This window comes from Pelobates fuscus, chromosome 6 (assembly GCF_036172605.1).
Source record: "Pelobates fuscus isolate aPelFus1 chromosome 6, aPelFus1.pri, whole genome shotgun sequence".
Lineage (NCBI taxonomy): Eukaryota > Metazoa > Chordata > Amphibia > Anura > Pelobatidae > Pelobates > Pelobates fuscus.
Genome location: NC_086322.1, coordinates 32,432,446 through 32,451,921, shown reverse-complemented (window position 1 = coordinate 32,451,921; position 19,476 = coordinate 32,432,446). Strand labels below are relative to the sequence as shown.

General features: G+C 39.0%; 1 protein-coding gene across 1 annotated transcript in view; it reads left to right on the top strand.

Moving 5' to 3' along the window:
* DNAAF9 (dynein axonemal assembly factor 9) overlaps positions 1-18,710 on the top strand; it is an 88,453-nt gene extending 69,743 nt beyond the window's left edge. Inside the window, exons 24-37 of the mRNA XM_063457592.1 lie at positions 646-747; positions 1,260-1,377; positions 2,449-2,537; positions 3,842-4,000; positions 4,943-5,068; positions 6,363-6,400; positions 7,918-8,053; positions 9,189-9,275; positions 11,272-11,378; positions 11,761-11,835; positions 12,108-12,313; positions 12,521-12,586; positions 13,331-13,424; positions 14,129-18,710. Of these exons, the coding sequence (XP_063313662.1) occupies positions 646-747; positions 1,260-1,377; positions 2,449-2,537; positions 3,842-4,000; positions 4,943-5,068; positions 6,363-6,400; positions 7,918-8,053; positions 9,189-9,275; positions 11,272-11,378; positions 11,761-11,835; positions 12,108-12,313; positions 12,521-12,586; positions 13,331-13,424; positions 14,129-14,241 (1,516 nt within the window). The 3' untranslated portion in view covers positions 14,242-18,710. The remainder of the gene's footprint in view (positions 1-645; positions 748-1,259; positions 1,378-2,448; positions 2,538-3,841; positions 4,001-4,942; positions 5,069-6,362; positions 6,401-7,917; positions 8,054-9,188; positions 9,276-11,271; positions 11,379-11,760; positions 11,836-12,107; positions 12,314-12,520; positions 12,587-13,330; positions 13,425-14,128) is intronic.
* The last annotated feature ends 766 nt before the right edge of the window (positions 18,711-19,476 follow it).

Here is a 19,476-nt window from a genome sequence, read left to right as displayed (position 1 = left end):
TCCTTGTTGTGTGTGTGTGTATATGTATGTGTATATATATATATATATATATATATATATATATATATATATATACATACACACACTTTTTTTTCCAATTTATTTAAATTTTTGTTAAGGCAATTGTGGTGGGGGTTATGCTTTATTATTTATATACATGTTATAGTTAACTGTTAAAATGTGTCAAAGTGGTGTTTTACCAATAGGACACTAGGGGGAATTACATTCCCAGGTGATAACTATTTCAGCCACTGCTTCAGCTTGGCAAAGCGTATATTGTAATAGATTTAATCTACACGCTATGGAAAGTAACTAGATAATCGGAATTACAAGCAGCCAGTCTGTAAAGACAAAGGCAAGACTGCAATGATTTATACTGTAAGAGGTGTTACGTTTTATATTTCTGTGCAGAACTGGGCAGGCAAAAATACAGCAACATTATTTTATTCAAGCCAAAAGGGTATAAAGTGTGTGAAATTCCGGTTTCTGTCTTAAACATAGTAAAATAAATTACAGAAAGAGTAATTAAGTACATTTTTATTTTCTCTTTTTTTTTTATAGAGCATTTTAATATAAGGATTTGTAGTGAACCTTTCTCTCCTCTGTTTATACTGGGTTTGATATGTTTGTTTGTTTGTTTTGTAGTTACTTGAATATGCAGAATCTATTTGAGGCTTTATCGTTTCCTGCAGCTGATGGATGGAGCCATCTAAAAATGATATCCGCTAACCTTCCAGGGCTGGAAAGGTAATGGTCTTCTTCTTAACTCCTAAAGGAACGGCACGTTTGTAAAGATTAATAAATGTATTCTCACTAGAAGTGTTGGACTGCTGTGGCATCATGTTTTTTGTATTTGCAGGGCTCGTATTTGGCACCATTATTTATTTGATGTTTAACAGACAATACATGAAGCTTAATGTAAGGTCTGCGAAGACACTGCTGCAGAATTAGAGATTACAGTCTAGTCCTTATTTTTATCTAGCTATTGTATGTTAGAATGTACAGTCTGCAGACATGTCCTTAATGTTTTGTTCTCCCTATGTGATGGAGCTTACACTCTAGCAAAAAAAATAGTCCCTGTGTATCGTTCACCTTACAGCCTTGAAGTCTTTGTTTTCTAACTTGTATTTTACCATGTAATAGTAAAAAAAAAAAAAAATTTTTTTTAACATGTTCCACTTTTGTCCTGTTCTATAGCTTAACATAGCACATACTTGAATGATAAGATTACGTATGTAAATCATTCTTTTGTTTGACAGATTCTTCCAGCATCTGGCAGTCAGCAGCGTGGGCCGTGAACCACTGCCACGGATCCACCTTCCAGTGATGCTACAAAATGTAGAAGCCACTGTAGTGAGCAACATGGAAATTGAGAAGGTGGGACAGGTTGACAATTATAAACTTTTTAGTCATGATTATTTCATTCTTTTCGAAATTGATTTCTTAATTATGAAGGTACTAGTTGATAACATGTTTGTAGAGGGTGCGTTCCCACTTGGGATCGTAGGCTCACCTTGTGAGTGTTCAGCCCTGCTTCACAGTCAGACATTCCATCAGGTTTGAATGTTCCACTAACTACTAAACCCAGATGGATCATGAATCGCCACCTATGCTTCTACCTTGTCCATTCAAAGTCGTTTAGTGTTACATAGAAATTAAATGTACCACACAAGCATGACATTAAAAACGTATAAGAAATCTTTGACGAAACACCTGCTGACAGCGGCAAAGTCCCTGATACCCACTCTATGGAAAAAGACTGCGGTCCCCACCTTCCAACACTGGAAGCTGTGTCGCTTGCATCCAAGATGCCTTAGATACTCTACAGCCCATGACCACACACATAGCGGACACTACGGTGGGCCCTGACACTTGGGTGACCCTGCCTGACCAGCCTACACACGGGCAACACCCCATCATAGTGGGCACACACAAAATACGACATAGCGACCTAAGCACTACTACCTAAGGTAGGTGGATCACAGCGACCGGCCATTAGTGGGTAGGTTGTGACTGTCTGTCTGGATAACATGCCTGACCCCAACACGGGGGTGCACCAACGTGTTCTGTTCGCAGCCCGCTGCCCACTCGATCCAGCTGGGGTCCCACACCTGTCAAGCTCATCCCTAATGCCAAATGCAACAGAACCACAAAAACAGTGAGAGGCACTGTGCAATGACACAAATGACCTATGCTCCCACGAAACAATGTAACAACCAATAAAGGTTGTTCTTGCCATCCAACCTCAGACAACCGCTTGGAGTCAAAAAGCTTCTGTATATCTTCACATGTAAATGTAATTGCTAACCATGGCTAATGTGTGTCCTGAAACCATTTGATCCCCACCCTTTACTCTCTTCTGTATCCCCACTTGATCTTGAAAAAAAAAAAACGAGAAATAAAGATTGTCAAAAAAGAAAAGAAATTAAATGTATATACTTCCTTTAGGTTCCAATTTCTATTATAACTGGATTGCCTGGCAGCCACTGTAACAACCTCTGTGACTTCCTTGTGTCATTTCAGAAGGAATGTGGCAGGTAAGTGCACTACTGTTTGTGTCTGCTTTATATCGGTAACCCTGGCTCTCTGTGCTTAATATCTTTACTAATTTCTTCCCTCTGCTGCCGTCCTTTACAAAAAGAAAATATTACTCCAACCCTTATTTATATATATATATTTTAAATAATGAATAATGTCCTATTGTACATTAGTCTGTAGGCACATCCCTCCTGATTGCTGTAAAACAATGTTTAAAGGGATACTGTAGTGCCAAGAATACAAATCTGTATCCCTGGCACTACCGATAGATCTGCCTCCCCGCTCCCCAGTAAATAAAGGGCTACAAACCCGTTATTTACTTACCTTATCCCAGCACCGATGTCCCTCGGCGTTGGGTCAAAGCTCCACCCACTCCTCCTTCCCGCAACAAGCGGGGTCTAAGCCTCATGCGCGGCAAATGCTACGCACGCATTAGACCTCCCCATAGGAAAGCATTGAATTTTTTTCCTACGAGGGAAAATCTGACGCTGGAGGTCCTCATGCAGAGCGTGAATAAGTACATCGTCAGATAATGGACCAAAAGTCCGTTACGATTCCGGAAGCCCTCTAGTGGCCGTCTAGTGGACATCCACAGAGGGCAGACTTAGAGCTGCAATGTAAACATTCCAGTTCTCTGGAACTCCAGTGTTTTACATTGCAGCACTAGGTACAAAAGGTTTACAACACCCAGACCATTTCAATGAGCTGAAGTGGTCTGGGTGCCTACAGTGTCCTTTTAAGTTTAATTTACCTTCATCTAGTGCTGGGTGAAGCTCCCCGTTCTTCTATCAACACCCCCATCTGACTTCATCGGTAGCCACAAGCAGTCCAATCAAAGGCTTATCATATAACACCCATATTCGCATAAGGGAGGATACAATCTCCGTAATGCCCCTACTTGATATGCTGAGTAGGAGCAAGAGGCTGCTCACTAAAAAAAAAAATGTCCAGCCCCCAAACAAATCTAATATAGTGCCCCATGCACCGCAAGTGTGGGCGATTAAACTAAATGAGTGACACAAGGGAGGATGGCCTACTGTCTGTCCTCCCCCCATGGAAATACAATTCTACCTACACCCCTCACCAGAATAACAGCGAGAGGGGAGCAATAAACTAATTACCTAAACATTTTATTTTTAAATCAGACTTGCCATCAGATGTCTGTTTTTTTTTTTTTTTTCTCTAAAATCATCTTTTTTCAGCCCCAAAAAAGGCTAAATTAAAAATCCTTAAATCCTTCGAACTAATAAAATAAAAAAAAATGACCCGATCGCAATAACAAAATGGACCTAATTTCCAACAGGTGGATGGTATATCGCCAGCCGGCTGAGGGTTTTGATGAGTTTAGCGCAGTTCACTTTCAGCGATACCTTTCAAATATCCTGGAAGCCCAGCGGAACCGCAATGCCAGACAATCTGTTTACTCAAGGAAGAAAATGAGGCTCCTTATTGTACTAGAAGGGTGAGTCCTTTATTGTCTTAGAACACGGAACACAAGCAGACCTGCTTGATGAACCCTATTGTGCAGATCGCAATACAATGTGTGAGTTCATTTACTAATACGGTTATTTTTCTTTATTTTAATATATATATATTTTTAAATACCTGTATATGTATATACTGAGCTATTTTTTTTAGGTGTTTATGTTTATGGTATATTTGTAGATATTTCAATATTTTTTTGAAAAATCATTTTAAAAGCTTATGCTAGTAATTTCACTTTGGTTTGCTATTCATGTTTAGCGCATCAGTCCGTAGGGATAGTATGATGCTGCCTTTAATTTAAAGGCACAGTAACCATCTATGTTCCTTGGCCACATTGCGGAGGTAAAAGGGGAACTTGAGAGAAAATATTTTCTAATGTAGACATTGTAGACATTCTGTCTAAAAAAGGCCTCATCCACATTATATTTTTGTTTAATTATCTGTTTATTCTATTTACTGTCTGTTAGTTCAGACATCTGTCATATGATTCTTCTTTTTTTGTAACATTTTAGGATTAGGAATTTTTCTTAATTCTATAAATCCAAGTATTAAAATAAAGCGACTGTGTGGCTCCTAATTAATTGCTGAAATTTATTAAATATTTTTATTTTTTTAAGTTTTTTTTAGGCATATGACTTTTCAACCAGAATGTAAATGTTTCATTATGGTCTTTAAAAGGCGTGTATGTGTATAAAGGGATGTGCATTGCTATCCCTTTAAGAATGTCTTGTATAGTTAATCTGAGATTGCTAAAATAGTTGGTTATCGTCCTGTTCCCTTGGACCATGATCTTATTTTTAAACCTGTGCACTCCAAGAATAAGACCTTGCCTGGCCTGCTTTCTCGGAATCATTGAGCTTGCTGCTGACAGCTGTTCTTGTATCTAATTGTCACCTTGGCATCTCCTCTCTTCTCATAGATACTTTGATGTGGTGGATGTTGTACAGGCACTGCAAACTCACACTGACCCACAGGTTAAATCCACGTTCATCATTGGAACGGTCACAGCTTGTGTGAATCCGCAGAGCTGCTTCATGGAACACAGGTAAAGGGATTTGCACCTTGGAAGAAGTCATAGGGGTGACCTCTCATTCAGTTAGATCTTTTTTATAGATATTTGTAACTTCTGCTAGCAGGCTCAATTCACATCATGCCGTGGCAGCCCCTTGTGTAAATACAATTCATAATTGTGGTGTATTAAACGGTCTATCTAAGCACCGTAACCATTTCAGCTCATTGTAGTGGTTTGAAGCAGAAAGTCCTCCTGGTTTGCATCAGAGTTTACAGTCGTGAGTTTGCCATGCTTACTAAAGCAGAGTAGGCACCTGCTTGCCCCACATTGCTGGTGCCTACTCTGCCAAAATTACCCGGCTGGGGAAGATAGCCCCCTGGCGGCAGCGAGGGAGCTCAGTCTTCCTGCTCCTCACTGCTCCCTCGCACGCGCCCCCTGTAGCGGTGCCGGAATATGACAACATTCCGGCATCACTAAACTGCGCGCGTGAGGGAGCAGGAAGACTGAGCTCCCGAGAGAAGATCAGGGAGAGGCCCCACATCAGTCAGGGTGTTGGGAGAGCACTAGATATTGTCATACTGCTTAAATGGTTTGACACAAACGGGATAGTTCCTTCAGACTCTTTGCACCATAACCACTATGAGCCAGAGGCGTAGCCAGGGCTTTAGAAAGTCATTTCAGTGTGTGTGTGTGTGTGTGTGTGTGTGTGTGTCATGAAGCCATGTGGATGTTTTGTGGTGGTTGGTGTGTGAGGAGGCATTATTAGCTTGTAAAATATATATATTTTTTTGCTTTTATAAAACTTGGTGGGCTAGTCAAAGGTGCTTCTTGTACGATATGTGAGCCCCCCTCACTATGTCCTTATAGTGCGCTGCAGTAGTTGTGGTGCTTAGTGTCCTTTCAGTTGTTCCTTACAACCATGCAGCGTGTTTCAGTGTTTCAGAGGAACGGAGGATATCAGAAGGAATGCGTTTATGACCGAGGAATGGGCAGACTGCCAGCATGAGGCTGTTATCACCTGTTACATGCACTCCGTGTGAATGATGTGGTGCAGATCCAGGCAGGCCGTTTTTAGGAACAGATGCGATGATTGCAGGGGAAACATGGAACCTTTTGTCTTTATCACTATAGCCAGTAAATGTATGAAGAACTTACCAGCGTCTCAGAGAATAGGTTTATCCTCTCCTTTCAGACCGGTTTCTATTGACCGGTTAAATGAATCTAGTCAAAGGATAGAGTAGGGGACGCTAAGACCAAGACCGTTCTGCTTGTGTTTCTTATTTAAGCATGCGTATATAATATGTATATATATTTATTTTCCCCCTAGGTTTCTCTTCCCTAAATCCCTTGAGCAGTGTTCGCAAGGTATGTACCAATTTGTATTTGTAGTATTTTTGTTTGTATTAGAAAAGATGGAACGTTTCTCTACTGGGTTTATTAGGGCAGAAACGATTGTTTGGGTTTGCTGTGTCTCTCACGCAGAGGGAACTTCTCGACTTTTCAGCTAGAGAGATATAAATATATGTATGTATAGAATGTCTCTGTAATGGCTCATCAGAGCAAAAACTTGTTTGAGAGCTCATTTCTCAGTGTCCTCTTATCTTCCTCCGAGTTTATTAATTGACTCTGGTAAGGAGGCAGTAGAAGACAACGCGTAACGTTTAATGCAGCTATGTCATTTATATATATGTTTTCTTTATTTTCCTTTCCTTGCCCCTTGCATCTTGATGATAATATTCCCCTCTTTACCACTTGCCTTTTATTTATATTTATTATCTTTTCTTCCTTGCACTGGATGTTAATACCTGTGTGACTCCATTTTGTTCTCCTCGGTCTATGATGTCTGCAGTTATTTATCTGTTGGATACTTTTGACTGATGGATTGTGGGTAAATTTGTTTAGCAACGGAAATTAAAGGACCACTATAGGCACCCAGACCACTTCAGCTCAATTAAGTGGTCTGGGTGCCAGGTCCATCTAGGGTTAACCCTGCCTGCTGTAAACATAGCAGTTTCAAAGAAAGAAACTGCTATGTTTACAAATGGGTTAATCCAACCTCTAGTGGCTGTCTCACTGTGATTTTAAACAGTGAGAAGATGCCAACGTCCATAGGAAAGCATTGAGAAATGATTTCCTATGGACTGACTGAATGCGCGCGCGGCTCTTGCAGCGCATGCGCATTCAGCCGATGCCGACGGGAGGAGGAGGAGGAAAGTCCCTGGCACTGGAGAAAGGTAAGAATTTAACCCCTTCCTCCCACTTCAGCCCGGGGGAGGGAGGGCCACGAGGGTGGGGGACACCCAAAGACCCTATAGAGCCAGGAAAACGAGTTTGTTTTCCTGGCACTATAGTGGTCCTTTAACCCCTGAGGACCAAACTTCTGTAATAAAAGATAATCATGACATGTCACACACATCTAGTGTCCTTAAGGGGTTAAACTTTACTTAAGCTCTGCCCTTCGCCAACATTTCCAAAGTTAGCAGTGCCAATGAGAAAAAGGAGTCCATACTTTTTTCCTTCGTATAACTAAAAAAATTAAGATGAAACTAAAAGAATAAATAATAAAATCAAAAAGAAACAGAGGGACAAAAAAAGATTAATTTAAAGGAAAAAGTTACAAAGTGGCAAATCTGGTTTAAATTCCCTTTTTGCTATAAATGATTCAATACTAGTATGATTATTTATTGGGATCCTTTACACGTCACCCCATGAGGTGCATGTATTGTACCAAAATACATGGGAACTATGGGGCTGCAGCAATGTTTATGTAAGAAATTAATCCTTACCGTTTTTATGCTTTTCCACGTCTTTAATATGTGAATTTGCTTAATTGCAGAATGATGTGTTCTAAAGAATTAATATTTCATATTTCTGTCCCCCAGGGATTGCGAGCAATGTGGTGTTTACCAGTCTCACAGCAGAGCAGAGGCATTCTAGCCTGTTACTGCTTCAGAAACTCCTGCGGACGGTAAACCCCGGTGCGGCCTTCATTCTAGGGGAGAAGGGGATTGTCACCAGGTAACAATAAACAAATAAATAATGGAATCCCTAGTAAGGGGAATGGTGGCACTTTGTGATGGCAATCAGCCTACTGGTGTAACTGAGGATGTCCATACATTGTACAAGGCATCTATCGGCATATCCTGGAAAGTTAGTAGACCAGGGATAGGCAACCTTCAGCACTCCAGATGTTGTGGACTACATCCCCCATAATGCTTTTACACCCATATTGCCGGCAAAGCTTAATGGGAGGTGTAGTCCAAAACATCTGGAGTGCCGTAGGTTACCTATGCCTGTAGTAGACCATTAGATAAACTGCGATCTGGGTGTGCTAACAAATGGGTCTGGATTTTATTTCTTCTCCATTCATCCAGCAATGCTGTTTGCATTGAGCTTTCATCAAGCCATAATTATTGAGGTGTGCTCCAGGACCCATTTATGAGAATTGGACTTGTAATCAATTCATGATGGAAGCATTGTCTCAGGGGCTATTTTTTAGAATTTAGCTTGTGTCTGGGTATGATGACTGGGGCACCCCACTGCACATTTATTATCCTTGGGCTGTAATTGCAGGAAATTGTCTGAGGACATAATTATTGGCATCATGCTTAGAACACCTTTAATTAAAATGCACTTTTATCATACAGTGTATTCTTGGCAAATGCAGCCGTTTAAAGAAATGTCATTTAATCATTGCGTCAACCAAATTATTGGCCGATGTGTCTATGGAATAATGTATCGGACGTTTGTAGCTGAGCTCAGTATGCTACAGATATCCACAATCTTTCTCAGAATGTTTGTTCTCAATACATGCCGACAGGGCCCCAGGTGTGTTATTTGCAACAGACACTTATAACTGGAAGGTTAAAAACGTTCCGTTACTGCATGTACGTAAATGAAGTCTAGTAAAGTCTCTGTCTGAATCCTTCCGCTCCAAAGATTGTTTATACGTAATTCTTCTTCTTTTTATAGATTTGTATATTATTGCGGTCTCCATTGCTTTAATATTTTCTGTAGAGTGTAATAACGATGTGAGACAATATTTAAAATAGATAATTGAGGTTAAACGTGCACACGTTTCTGTTAATATTCCTATGGGAGAGTTGCCTAGTGGCCATTAATGGACACGTATCGACCTGTTTTTACTTAACAGAAATGAAGATATTGAACTCATATTATCGGAAAGCAGTTTTTCAAATCCCCAGATTCTAAGGGCACGTTATCTAATGCACCCTGGGTGGTAAGTGATGCTCAGAGAGCTATTGGCTATTTATATGTTGTTCTCCATTACCTTGTAGGACTGAATCCTTTCCAACCATTGCTAAGCTAGAAGAGCACACAGTGTCCCGTGTCTTTCCATCTGCAGAAATATTCTGCTAAATGTCAGTTTAATTGGCAATGTACAGTAATGCTGCAAATTAAAGGAATAACTCTGCTGCTGTAAATGAATATTGAGCAAAACTATGAAAATAAAGAAGGGCAGGGTTTTATTGCGCTAGGGGACTGGGCATCCCTTAGGCATAACAATGGCTGAGGATCAGAAATGACCCAGTTTATGCCAGGGACTATACGAGATATTTGTAGGACATGGTGATCTTATTTTAACTCCTCGTACACCATGGATAGATGGAAATGGGGGGACTTGTCAAGCATTAGTGGGACTTGTGGATCCATAAATCAATACATTTAAAGCCCTCCTATCACCTATGGTCGTGATGAAACCTCAGCAGACTAGTCCGTGTTCCTCAGTATCTACTCAAAGAACTCTTGACAGATATTCACCTTTATCATTGATGGGTAAACAGGAGATTGCAGTTGTTCGTGGACTATATATTTTATCTGCTAGTTTGTAGTTTTTCACTCAGATTCACATACATACCAGAAACCTTTGCTCCGTTAATCTGAGACAATTCTCTACTTTTCACAGCTCTCTGTTTGAGATAAAATGGGTAGGAGTGGCGGAATAATCTAGCCCCATGTCTACTAGTCTCCATCAGAGCTTCCCCTTCACTAATCTCGTGACCCACTGCTCTGCTGTCCATTCTATTGCTGAGATTAATAAAATACAGCAAGTACTGTAAATCCCCGTTCCCCCCACCCATGCTGTCCTCAGCCGTTCCTTTGGTCCCTGAGCTTTGTACCCCTTGTTACTGAGTGGATCTTACTGCTCGCTTTCCTCACCAGCTGTACCATTGGCCCTCTCTGCTTCTGTATTATGCTGTTCCCTGTCCTCCTTTGTTTCCATCTTGCCATCTTCATGGTGGTCTATCTTTACCAATTTCAGTTCACATTTTGTGAATAAATAGGAGGTTAATATATTCAGACGTTTCAGTCAATAAAGCTTGTCAAGGCAGAGATTAAAACAATATTGTGCTTTTCTTTTGTTCCCAGAATGTGTTTGGTTTGCTCTGTTAGCAGTGCAGGAATTTCTGATTTTAAATAAACCTTTTTTTAATATTTCATTTTTTTATGCACATATTATGTACTCCCCCTGCAATCTCGTAAATTGTTTATTATAATGAAGCTCCTTATTCAATAAAGTTTTAGGCATTAGTAATCCAAAGCTTTATTGCTGATGAGCAGTAAATCATTGCATGAATGTTTATCGCTTGATGGTTATAATCATCTCCTTTTACTAGTTAACATAAACATGAATCTTAACTTTTTATCAAATGTCTAGTAACTCTGCTCTCTCAGATCTTCTACCTTCCTTTATAGTGTTGTCTCGGTTAGAAAAGGAAACGCCATCCTCCTTTTTAACTTCTGTTTGATGGCTATAATTAAAATCTAAAAATTAGAATTAAAAATTCCGGGTTTGCAGTCGATGTGCATGCGGCTGCTTTTATATTCCCAAATGGCTCCATTTATTTTCTTTTTATGAATGGAGCCAATCTTGTCTTGACATGTGAGTTATTGCAGCACCGTGTCTATAGTGCACCCTTATCAACCCAAGACCCTTTTAATTCACCATTGTTCTTAAAAGCTTGTCCTTATGTTGGGACTTTGTAAAATGGACATATCAGATTGTTATGTTAATGTAATTTTAAAAATGCTTTTAATTCACTTGCATATTTCCTATGACCTAGGTGAAGAAAACTGGTTATAAGCTTAAAAGCATAGTTGCCTGAAAATGTGAAAGCATATGGAGAGTTTGATTTTGGTCCTTAGCCCCTTCTTTGGGGTTGACCTACCTTTCATTCATAAGGCTTTTTTGCCCCTTTTTGTTTGGTGTACAGGTATGATGGAACATTTGCAGCCGGGCCTGCTATTCCAAAGATGGATCAGATCAGTGTTTGGTTTTCCCGCCCCCTGGAAAAGGCGAGGTTTATGACTCGATGTAAAGGTAAACATCTGCATATGTCTGTCGTGATCATACCATTAAAGCTGGTTATTGCTCTGTATAGGCATACTACTCTACTCTAATCATTCTGCCCTTCGTATGGTGCTCAGAGTGGAGTTTGAACAGCTGGAGAGCCAAGAAAATACCGGTTTACGTGCACTCGTCCACCTTCTTCTTAGACAGCCCAAATATTTGACATATCTTTTATTTTATTTTTTGTTTTTGCCCCACCATCACCCCCTTGTGGGCTTGGCATGCTATTCATTATGTTATATTTCTCAAATCTTTAGCCCTACACCACCTTAGAGGAAAGTCTGAATCTTTTGTGTGAAAAAAAATATATATTTTATTGGATTAACTCTTCTTATTTTGGTTTTCCCACCAGCAATCAAGTCGTCCATTAAAACCTATCCATTTTCAGGAAACACATATCACATTATGGGGAGAGTCAAGTTCTCAGGTATGTCAGACTTATTCACTATATTAAGATGTAATGTTATGAAACGTGTAGTCAGATTCTCGTGAGAGTCATGGGCCTAATGCTAAACCGCACTTTGCAAGAAGAACCATTTGGTCCTCTTAAGTTTCAGAACAGTAGAAAGTTTCTAGTTTTAACTTGAAGGGACTTTCACCATTTTCACACACATACACTTACAGAATAGAAAATGTTAGGTGTTCTCATTCCATCAGTGTAAATAAAATATATATTTTTTTGGATATCTTCTTGTCTAGACTCGGAGCAGATGATTGAAGTTTGCCATAATACGTTACCCAATTCTTTGAGTCTGGTCCCAGTGGAAGCCGGGCCAACTCCTCCCTCCGACTCGAGACAAGACCAGCGAGAGAGCAGTTTGCATGCGCAATGCGTCCTAGTTTTCATTGGCTGCTCCCTCAAAGAACAAGATGTCAAGGATTGGCTGAGACAATGCGCCAAGCAGGTGGGAGCGCTGCGTCTTGGACACCCGGCCGTTATTTCTGAATCGTGATTGTAATGATGTTGAGAAAGCATTATCGGAGTTGGAGTGCAGCTTTTAGATGTCTACCTTTTGTCCGCTTCTGATGTCTGGTTTTGAAAATGTACCTTATACTAAAAAGGTTACTGTTCCCTTTCTATTATTATTCATTTCTGTTTTTTTTTTTTGCAGAGACCTCAGAAAAAAACGTTGCGTACAAGAGGAACATTAACTGTGCAAGAAATCCGAAGTATCCATGTAAGCAGAATAAAAATGCTAGAGCCAATGTCTTTCACATATTTTAAGCTTCTGAAACTCACTTTCCTGAAATTGCTCCCATATACAGTGTATCCACCATATGTCATAAAGATACATGATGTATTCAAAGTAAAATATGGAGACTTACTCACGTTTCCTCCGTTCCAGCGCCGCTTTGTGGGTGCCCACCTCCACTCTGTTTCCTTGTTTGCCCTGCTCGTGACACGCCCCAAGCATGGCAATTCTCCTCTGTGAATTTGGCATTCTGGCTTCGTTGCCGGCGTCGCTCCATTCCTATAACCCCTAGCCTGCACTAGAAACATGCACCGTGGCTTTTTATGGGCAGAGAGCAGCTGGGAGAAATACCTAATTTTAAATAGGTTATTCATCTAATCTATACTTTTGCTAGCAAAACTGGTAGCACAACGTATGGATAGAATTTTATGCTCAATCTAATGAGCATAAGTTATTTGGGGCACGACAGTTCCCCCTTTTTTGAGTTTTAATGTGCAAATATTGCCAGGGCTCCTACAGGCTGGAGTGTATCTTTGCATATATTATTAATTACCTAACTAATGCCTTAAACAGAGGCTAACTAAAAGATCTGTTTTATTTTACTTTATTTGCTGTACGTTCCCAGGCTTTGCAGCTTGGCAATAATCATAATGTTGTATCAATGTAATATACTTGAGCGTTCACTGATTAAAATCTATTTAATGATGTTTTAACAATTGTGATTGACAGGCAAAGCGGCACTTGGATCCCCTTCCTAGCGGATACTTCTACAATGGAACACAGTTTGTGAATTTTCTTGGTGAAAAAATGGATTATCATCCATGTATCCTTTCAAATATTAGATGTTCATCGTCTTTGACAGTTATAATGCTACGTAGTTTAAGGTATTAACGGTGTGTCTTGGTTAGAAAGAAAAATAAATAAATACAGCTCTGCTAATGGGAGTTCATATTAATTATTACAAACCTCGTTTTTATGGGTAGAGAGCAGCTGGGAGAAATACCTAATAAATGACCCCCTAGTCCAGTGTTCAGCCTAACTTGGGCAATCTTGGCCTTTCTTGTTTTATGTTCTGACACTGAATTATCATGAATGTATTCTGTTAAGGCTGCCCATTGCCTTTTGTTTCCTCATTGTAAGAGGCCTAGAGGTTTTAGCGTGGTCTATATGTAATAAACACTCCTGAGCCCCTGAAGACTTACAGATTATTAGGCCTGTGTTATATTAATTACAAGAGACCCAGATGTCTTGGCTTGATCTATGTTTTACAGGAGGCCAATATACCTTTACTTGACCTTTATTTTACAGGCCCAGATGCCTTTGTTGAGTGGATACATTACACGAGGCTTAGAAATCTTTATTGGATTCACACATTACAGGAGGCCTATACAACTTTACTCTGTTTAATGCGTCACAAGAGCTCCCCAAATCTCTATTTGGTCCCAAACTCTGTGTTGAACATACCCTTATCCAAATGCTTCTCAAAGTTCTGCTTAAATCAATTTCCTTAATGGTTTGTTTACTCAGTAATGGACCAGTTTATATACGAGTATGTAAATGAAGCAAACCAAGAAATCGAAAAATACAACCGGGAACTGGAACTTCAAGAATACTATGACATTTTTGGGCAGAAGCTCTGAAGGTCACATGGTCCCTTGTCATTTACTCATTCACGTTTGTGCCATTCCCACAGTGACAGAAAAATGAGCACATGCAGGAAGCTATTCCCCACGAGTTCTTTACAAAGCCTTACACATTTCTTATTCTTGGTCTCTGGTCGAGTTTCTTTGTTCTATGTAGCACATCTTTTGCAATTGTTATGTTGTTAAACAATTGGTTACTTCACTAATAAATTTAGATCCGAGGCGGCCAATAGGCAAATCACTCGCTGTGGGAGTCTACCAATCCACCACTGGTATAGAGCTCGGCATCTCTTCTATCTTGCTAATTAACCGCAAATCAATAGTTTTATCAATCTACGAATATCTCCTCGCCTGCACCATTTCCATTTTTGTTTTCTGGTGTGCAGACGTGTGTGCATATATAGGCAGAGTTTGCTAAAATATGTAATACTGTCTAAGGATTGACGGCGGTAATTAAAACGATTACATTCTATAAATGTGTAGGTTAGCAGCTGGGAGGAGTAAGCTGTTCTTGAGAAATTTCAGGAACTCTCTGGACTTATACGCATCTGTTCCCAACTTTCTATGTTCATGGATAATGTTCCTATCACATTTAACTATGGGACCACAATTATATGTTCAGTCAGTCATTTTGTGCACCTTTTTGTTGAGCTATAATTTTTTTATGATACATTTCAAGCAACTCTTCTTTAACATTCTGAGTATACACACATTTAACGTTCTAACGGAGAAGGGTTGTGTAAAAAGCAGTCATTTCCATCGTATCCCCAAGGTATCCAAACATGACACTTTGGGGATAAAGAGAACAATGGATTGGCTGTTTGGTTCGGTATTAATACATTATTTATATCCATAGCCTGTAGTGCCAGACAGGCCTGTTATAAACTCTATTAGAGTGGAATATCACATGCTATAAAGGGGGGTGCCCAAACAGGGCCTTTGTGTTTTATTTTTGTTTGTTTGTTTTTCTACCTGTAATGGGGAGATTTGCAGGGAAATTGTGGACACCCCCCTGCTGAATTCATTTTGCACAAGGACTAATATTCCTGAGAATACATGAGATTCAGGTAGAAACCGCAATAAAATCTAGAGAAACTCATGTAGCTATAATGAATCAACCGGATACCCTGGTAAAAATGGGGTTGAAATAATATGTACCGTATAATGTGTAACTGGCCTGGGAGCTCCCATCTTGGATTGATTGTGAGATATTCTGGCACCCCATCAGTTAGAAGCACCAATTGCCATATTTACTGGCTCTCAGGGTGAAAGCCAGTAACAAGGAGCACATGTCTACCACAATGTGCTGGTTCAGGTGGAATTAATCACCCGTGTGGCTTTATTCAAGGAATGTCTGTGTTACAGTGCGAGATATCCCTTGCCCCGTACATAGATTCATTCTTTGTGGGAGGTGGGGCTTACTTGCTGTTCTTCAGTTGTTGTGGAGGTTTACAATTCCAATGATTTTCTTGGAGAACTTGCTCGTTGACTGAGATCCATCAAGTAGTTCTTGCTGCTTCCTTGAATAGGGCCTCATAGCCTTTCATTACTTATGTTTTTTTAATATAATTTTCATATAGTTTTATATGTTTAGAACATTGTGAGGATTTTTAAATGGGAATTTCCATGCATTAGACTTTCAATATAAAGTATGTTAAAATGGACTGTCTAATTGTTGTTTTCAACATCCAAAGAATACGTTATTTTGGTGCAGCATGACATTGAGTCCTACCCAAAATGGAGTTTGGTTTCCTTGTTTTGCAAGGAAGTCTTATGCTGAGCCATGATATTCTGATTGTAGTTTTCTGTGTGTCCTTGTATATGGGTATGTCTTTGTGTTTGTCATCTTTCTACGTTTCCCACTTTGTCCTTCTGTGAGTGTTCTCATTCGATAACTCTGTCAGATTATGCCTCTTGTTTTACCAGCGTTTGACTCTTACTTTTTATCTTTGTGTGCTCAATCTTCACGTTTACTTTTTCTGTGTCTCTTTCTCTATACAGTTAGTTTCGTGTTGATCACAATAAAGGCAGAGCAAGGTCTCTGTGTTCACAATTTGTACGTCTGCAGCTGTATATCCAAATTCGCAAATGTCATTGGTGGAGATTTTTCCAAAAATCCATTTGCATGGGCTGGATTCATTGTCATTTTCTTTCATGGAAACTACTTTTAAATTACCCGAATAATGCAGACTGTATATTTTAACGTGTTTTGTATGTTTAAGGTAGAAATTCCCCTTTAATGTTAAAGCCATGGTGCATGCCAGTGTTGAAATGGGTTGGCATCATGTTTGGGGAGAAGTAGCAGGTGTTGAAATATAAGTGAATACACATTTGTGCATTTGATCCATCTGTGCCAGCTTTGAATCTCAATCACTTTTAAGAAGAATAGTATTTTAAAAGTGTGACGTTATTTGCGCATCACTAGAGCACAGACTGGTGTGTAGTCTCAAATCCCAGTCAACGCATTTCACTAGAAATGTTTGTGCATTATCTATGCATGGGTGCCGTTTATATAGTGCCTCGTGCTATACATAGGGATTAGCAGAAGTTCTAAAAACCACCGCAGAAACATTTGATAGCAGCCTAATTTTTAACTCTTTAACAGCTGCGTCTAGGTTAGATCAAAGATGCATGCATGCAAGGTCAGATTGAATTATCGCAGTAGATTATTCTGATTTAATACCAACGTTAATGTTTTTTGATTGATTCAGCTGCATAATCAGTTGTCTTAGATTATTTTTTAGATGACTAATTTCTCGGACAAAAAGCATATATTTTGGAAAGAGGACGCTGCATTCTCAAATTCTGAGCACAATGTTGACTCTATAACACTGCTAATCTCTAAATGGAGGAATTCGTATTAACAAGCCATACAGTGACCGTAGTTATTCCTATTTATTTAGATTAGGGAAGACACCAAATGTAAGTTGTATGTCTTCTATGTTCTTCTAAAGCAGGGATGAGCAAAGCTGGCCTCCTAAGTGGGGTTCATTGATAACTGGAGGTCCACAGGTTGACCAAGCCCTTAATTACATGGACCACCTGCTACCCTCTAGCAAAGTTCACCACCGTCCTTGGACGAAGACCGTTGCTCATTCCTGCTTTACCTCTATACCATTTAGGATAGAGTGCAGCTTTGTCTGCAGTAGCTCATATCTATAAAGAGCTTATGTTTACAATGCAGAACTCTTTAAAAACTACATTTTTGTGCAGCTTTTGGTTGAAGACGCCATTTTTTAAAGATTTGTAATACTTTAGAGTTTAAAGAAGTCTAGAATTGATCCATGAATAAATTTATATTTTAAGATTAAAATGGCATATGTGATCTAGTTTTTAAAGAGTAGAGTTAATATCACCAAGGCAGCCCAAAAAAAGCACCTTGAATCGTTCTGTAGTTGTTTGCTGTAATAGAGAAAAACAAAACCTTTCACCAGACGGCTAATACTTCTGTGAAGAAATTTTATATACTTAGAATCAAAATACAATTTAGCTTACCTCATTTTAGAGCTGTGATTTTTTTTTTGGGTAGGAATTACAGAAAACTGTGATTATGCTACTTATTTTTTTCGAGTTAGCAGTGCCTTGCATTAGGTGTCATTCAAGTGTCATGAGAAGACATATTGTGAATGACCATTGATTGTAATGGCTAGCCCCTCACTTTGGAGGGAGAATATGGTGCTGGTGAAAGGGTTTAAAGTTTACCTTCGATAAGCTTTTTTTTTTTTCTTTTTTTTTTTTAGCACATTCTATATCTGTAGGATTAAAGAAAACGTAAAAAAAAAAAAAAAATACAGAAACACAAACTCTTTGAGGACTGAGCTCTAGAAAACAATTAATGAAGTTGACTGGAACAAAAGGACCTGCAGTTGGCTAGGCTTGGAAAACCATATTTGCCTAAATGTCTAACTACATATTTTTTGTGTTAACTAAATGTCCCATGATGCACACTGGTTGAGCATCATGGGAAAATAAGTTGAAAGAAACACATCAGTGGGGCCATGTTTGTGGGTCCATGCTGAACAGACCGTTCGTATCCAGTTTTCCGGTAAGGCAGGATTTTATATAGTGCTCTTGCTAGGTCTCCTATAACTTGTTTGGAGTTTAATTATTTACCTAGTTATGACTATGTAAAAAAATAATTTTTAAATCTTTAGACTACTTTCAGATAAATGTGTTCTAATGAGTACAGCAAGTGCCATTAAGCTGTGTCTTTTATCTTTGTAGCAAAGTGTAACGACATCGAAAGTGGTTTGAAAACCGCCATGTGCTAAATGAGTCCTCAAGGAGTTTTAATGCTTTGCCGACCTTCTCATTGGCAGCTTGTGTTTTTATCACTGAGTGAGTGCGACAAAACTTGCTGAAGTTATAGGGAGGGAAAAACAATGTGACAAATTTAACAGGAAAAGGGAACGTTTGCACCTTATTATTTTTTTTATTTTTTTCCTGTCCTCTGCAAAAAAAGAAAACATTTTATGCTGCTTTGTTTTTTTTTTTTATTATAATTCTGTTATTGTTTTTAGTGAAAAATTTGAAAATTCAATAGCGAATGGTTGACTCTGATTCCACGCAGGCGTTCCCACGAGTTTCCATGATCTTTACTTACTGATTTTTATTTTGCACAGCTCCAACCTGTAGGACACCGTCCTGGTGTTCACAAGAAGGGACACTTGTAACTTAGGAGTAGATTCATAGAAACTGTGACTCTGAAACGCGTTGGTCGTTTAAATTAGAAAGATGTACCTCAAACTACAAGTGAGAAAAACCAACTGTTTTTCTCACTGTTATATGCTAATCTAAAAATGTCTCACTGAAGTGTGTGCCAAAATTCATTTTTATTTTTTTTAAAAATTATTTTAGTTTTATTGCTGAGTTTCAGCTGGTTTTTTTTGTTTTGTTTTTGTTTTGTTTTGCAATGTTTAATTTTAATGGCATTTTTTTTCCACAGACACTACTGTAACTTCAGTAAAACTGAACTGTGTGATTGATGCTTTTTTGTTTGCTAACTATTATATTTATTGCTATTTAGTATAGAAAATGGTTCCAAATTTACCTTTACATTTATTTTTGTATTACTTTTAAATGTTTTTACTTGCAGTTGTGCAGATCTGATTTTTACACTTTTAACTCTATTGTAATTCTGAATAACAATAAAATATTTTATGTCTATCTGTGGTGCTTCCTTGAATTTGGCAAATGTTTTACATTTGTAAAATACCAGTTGGGGGAGGGAGG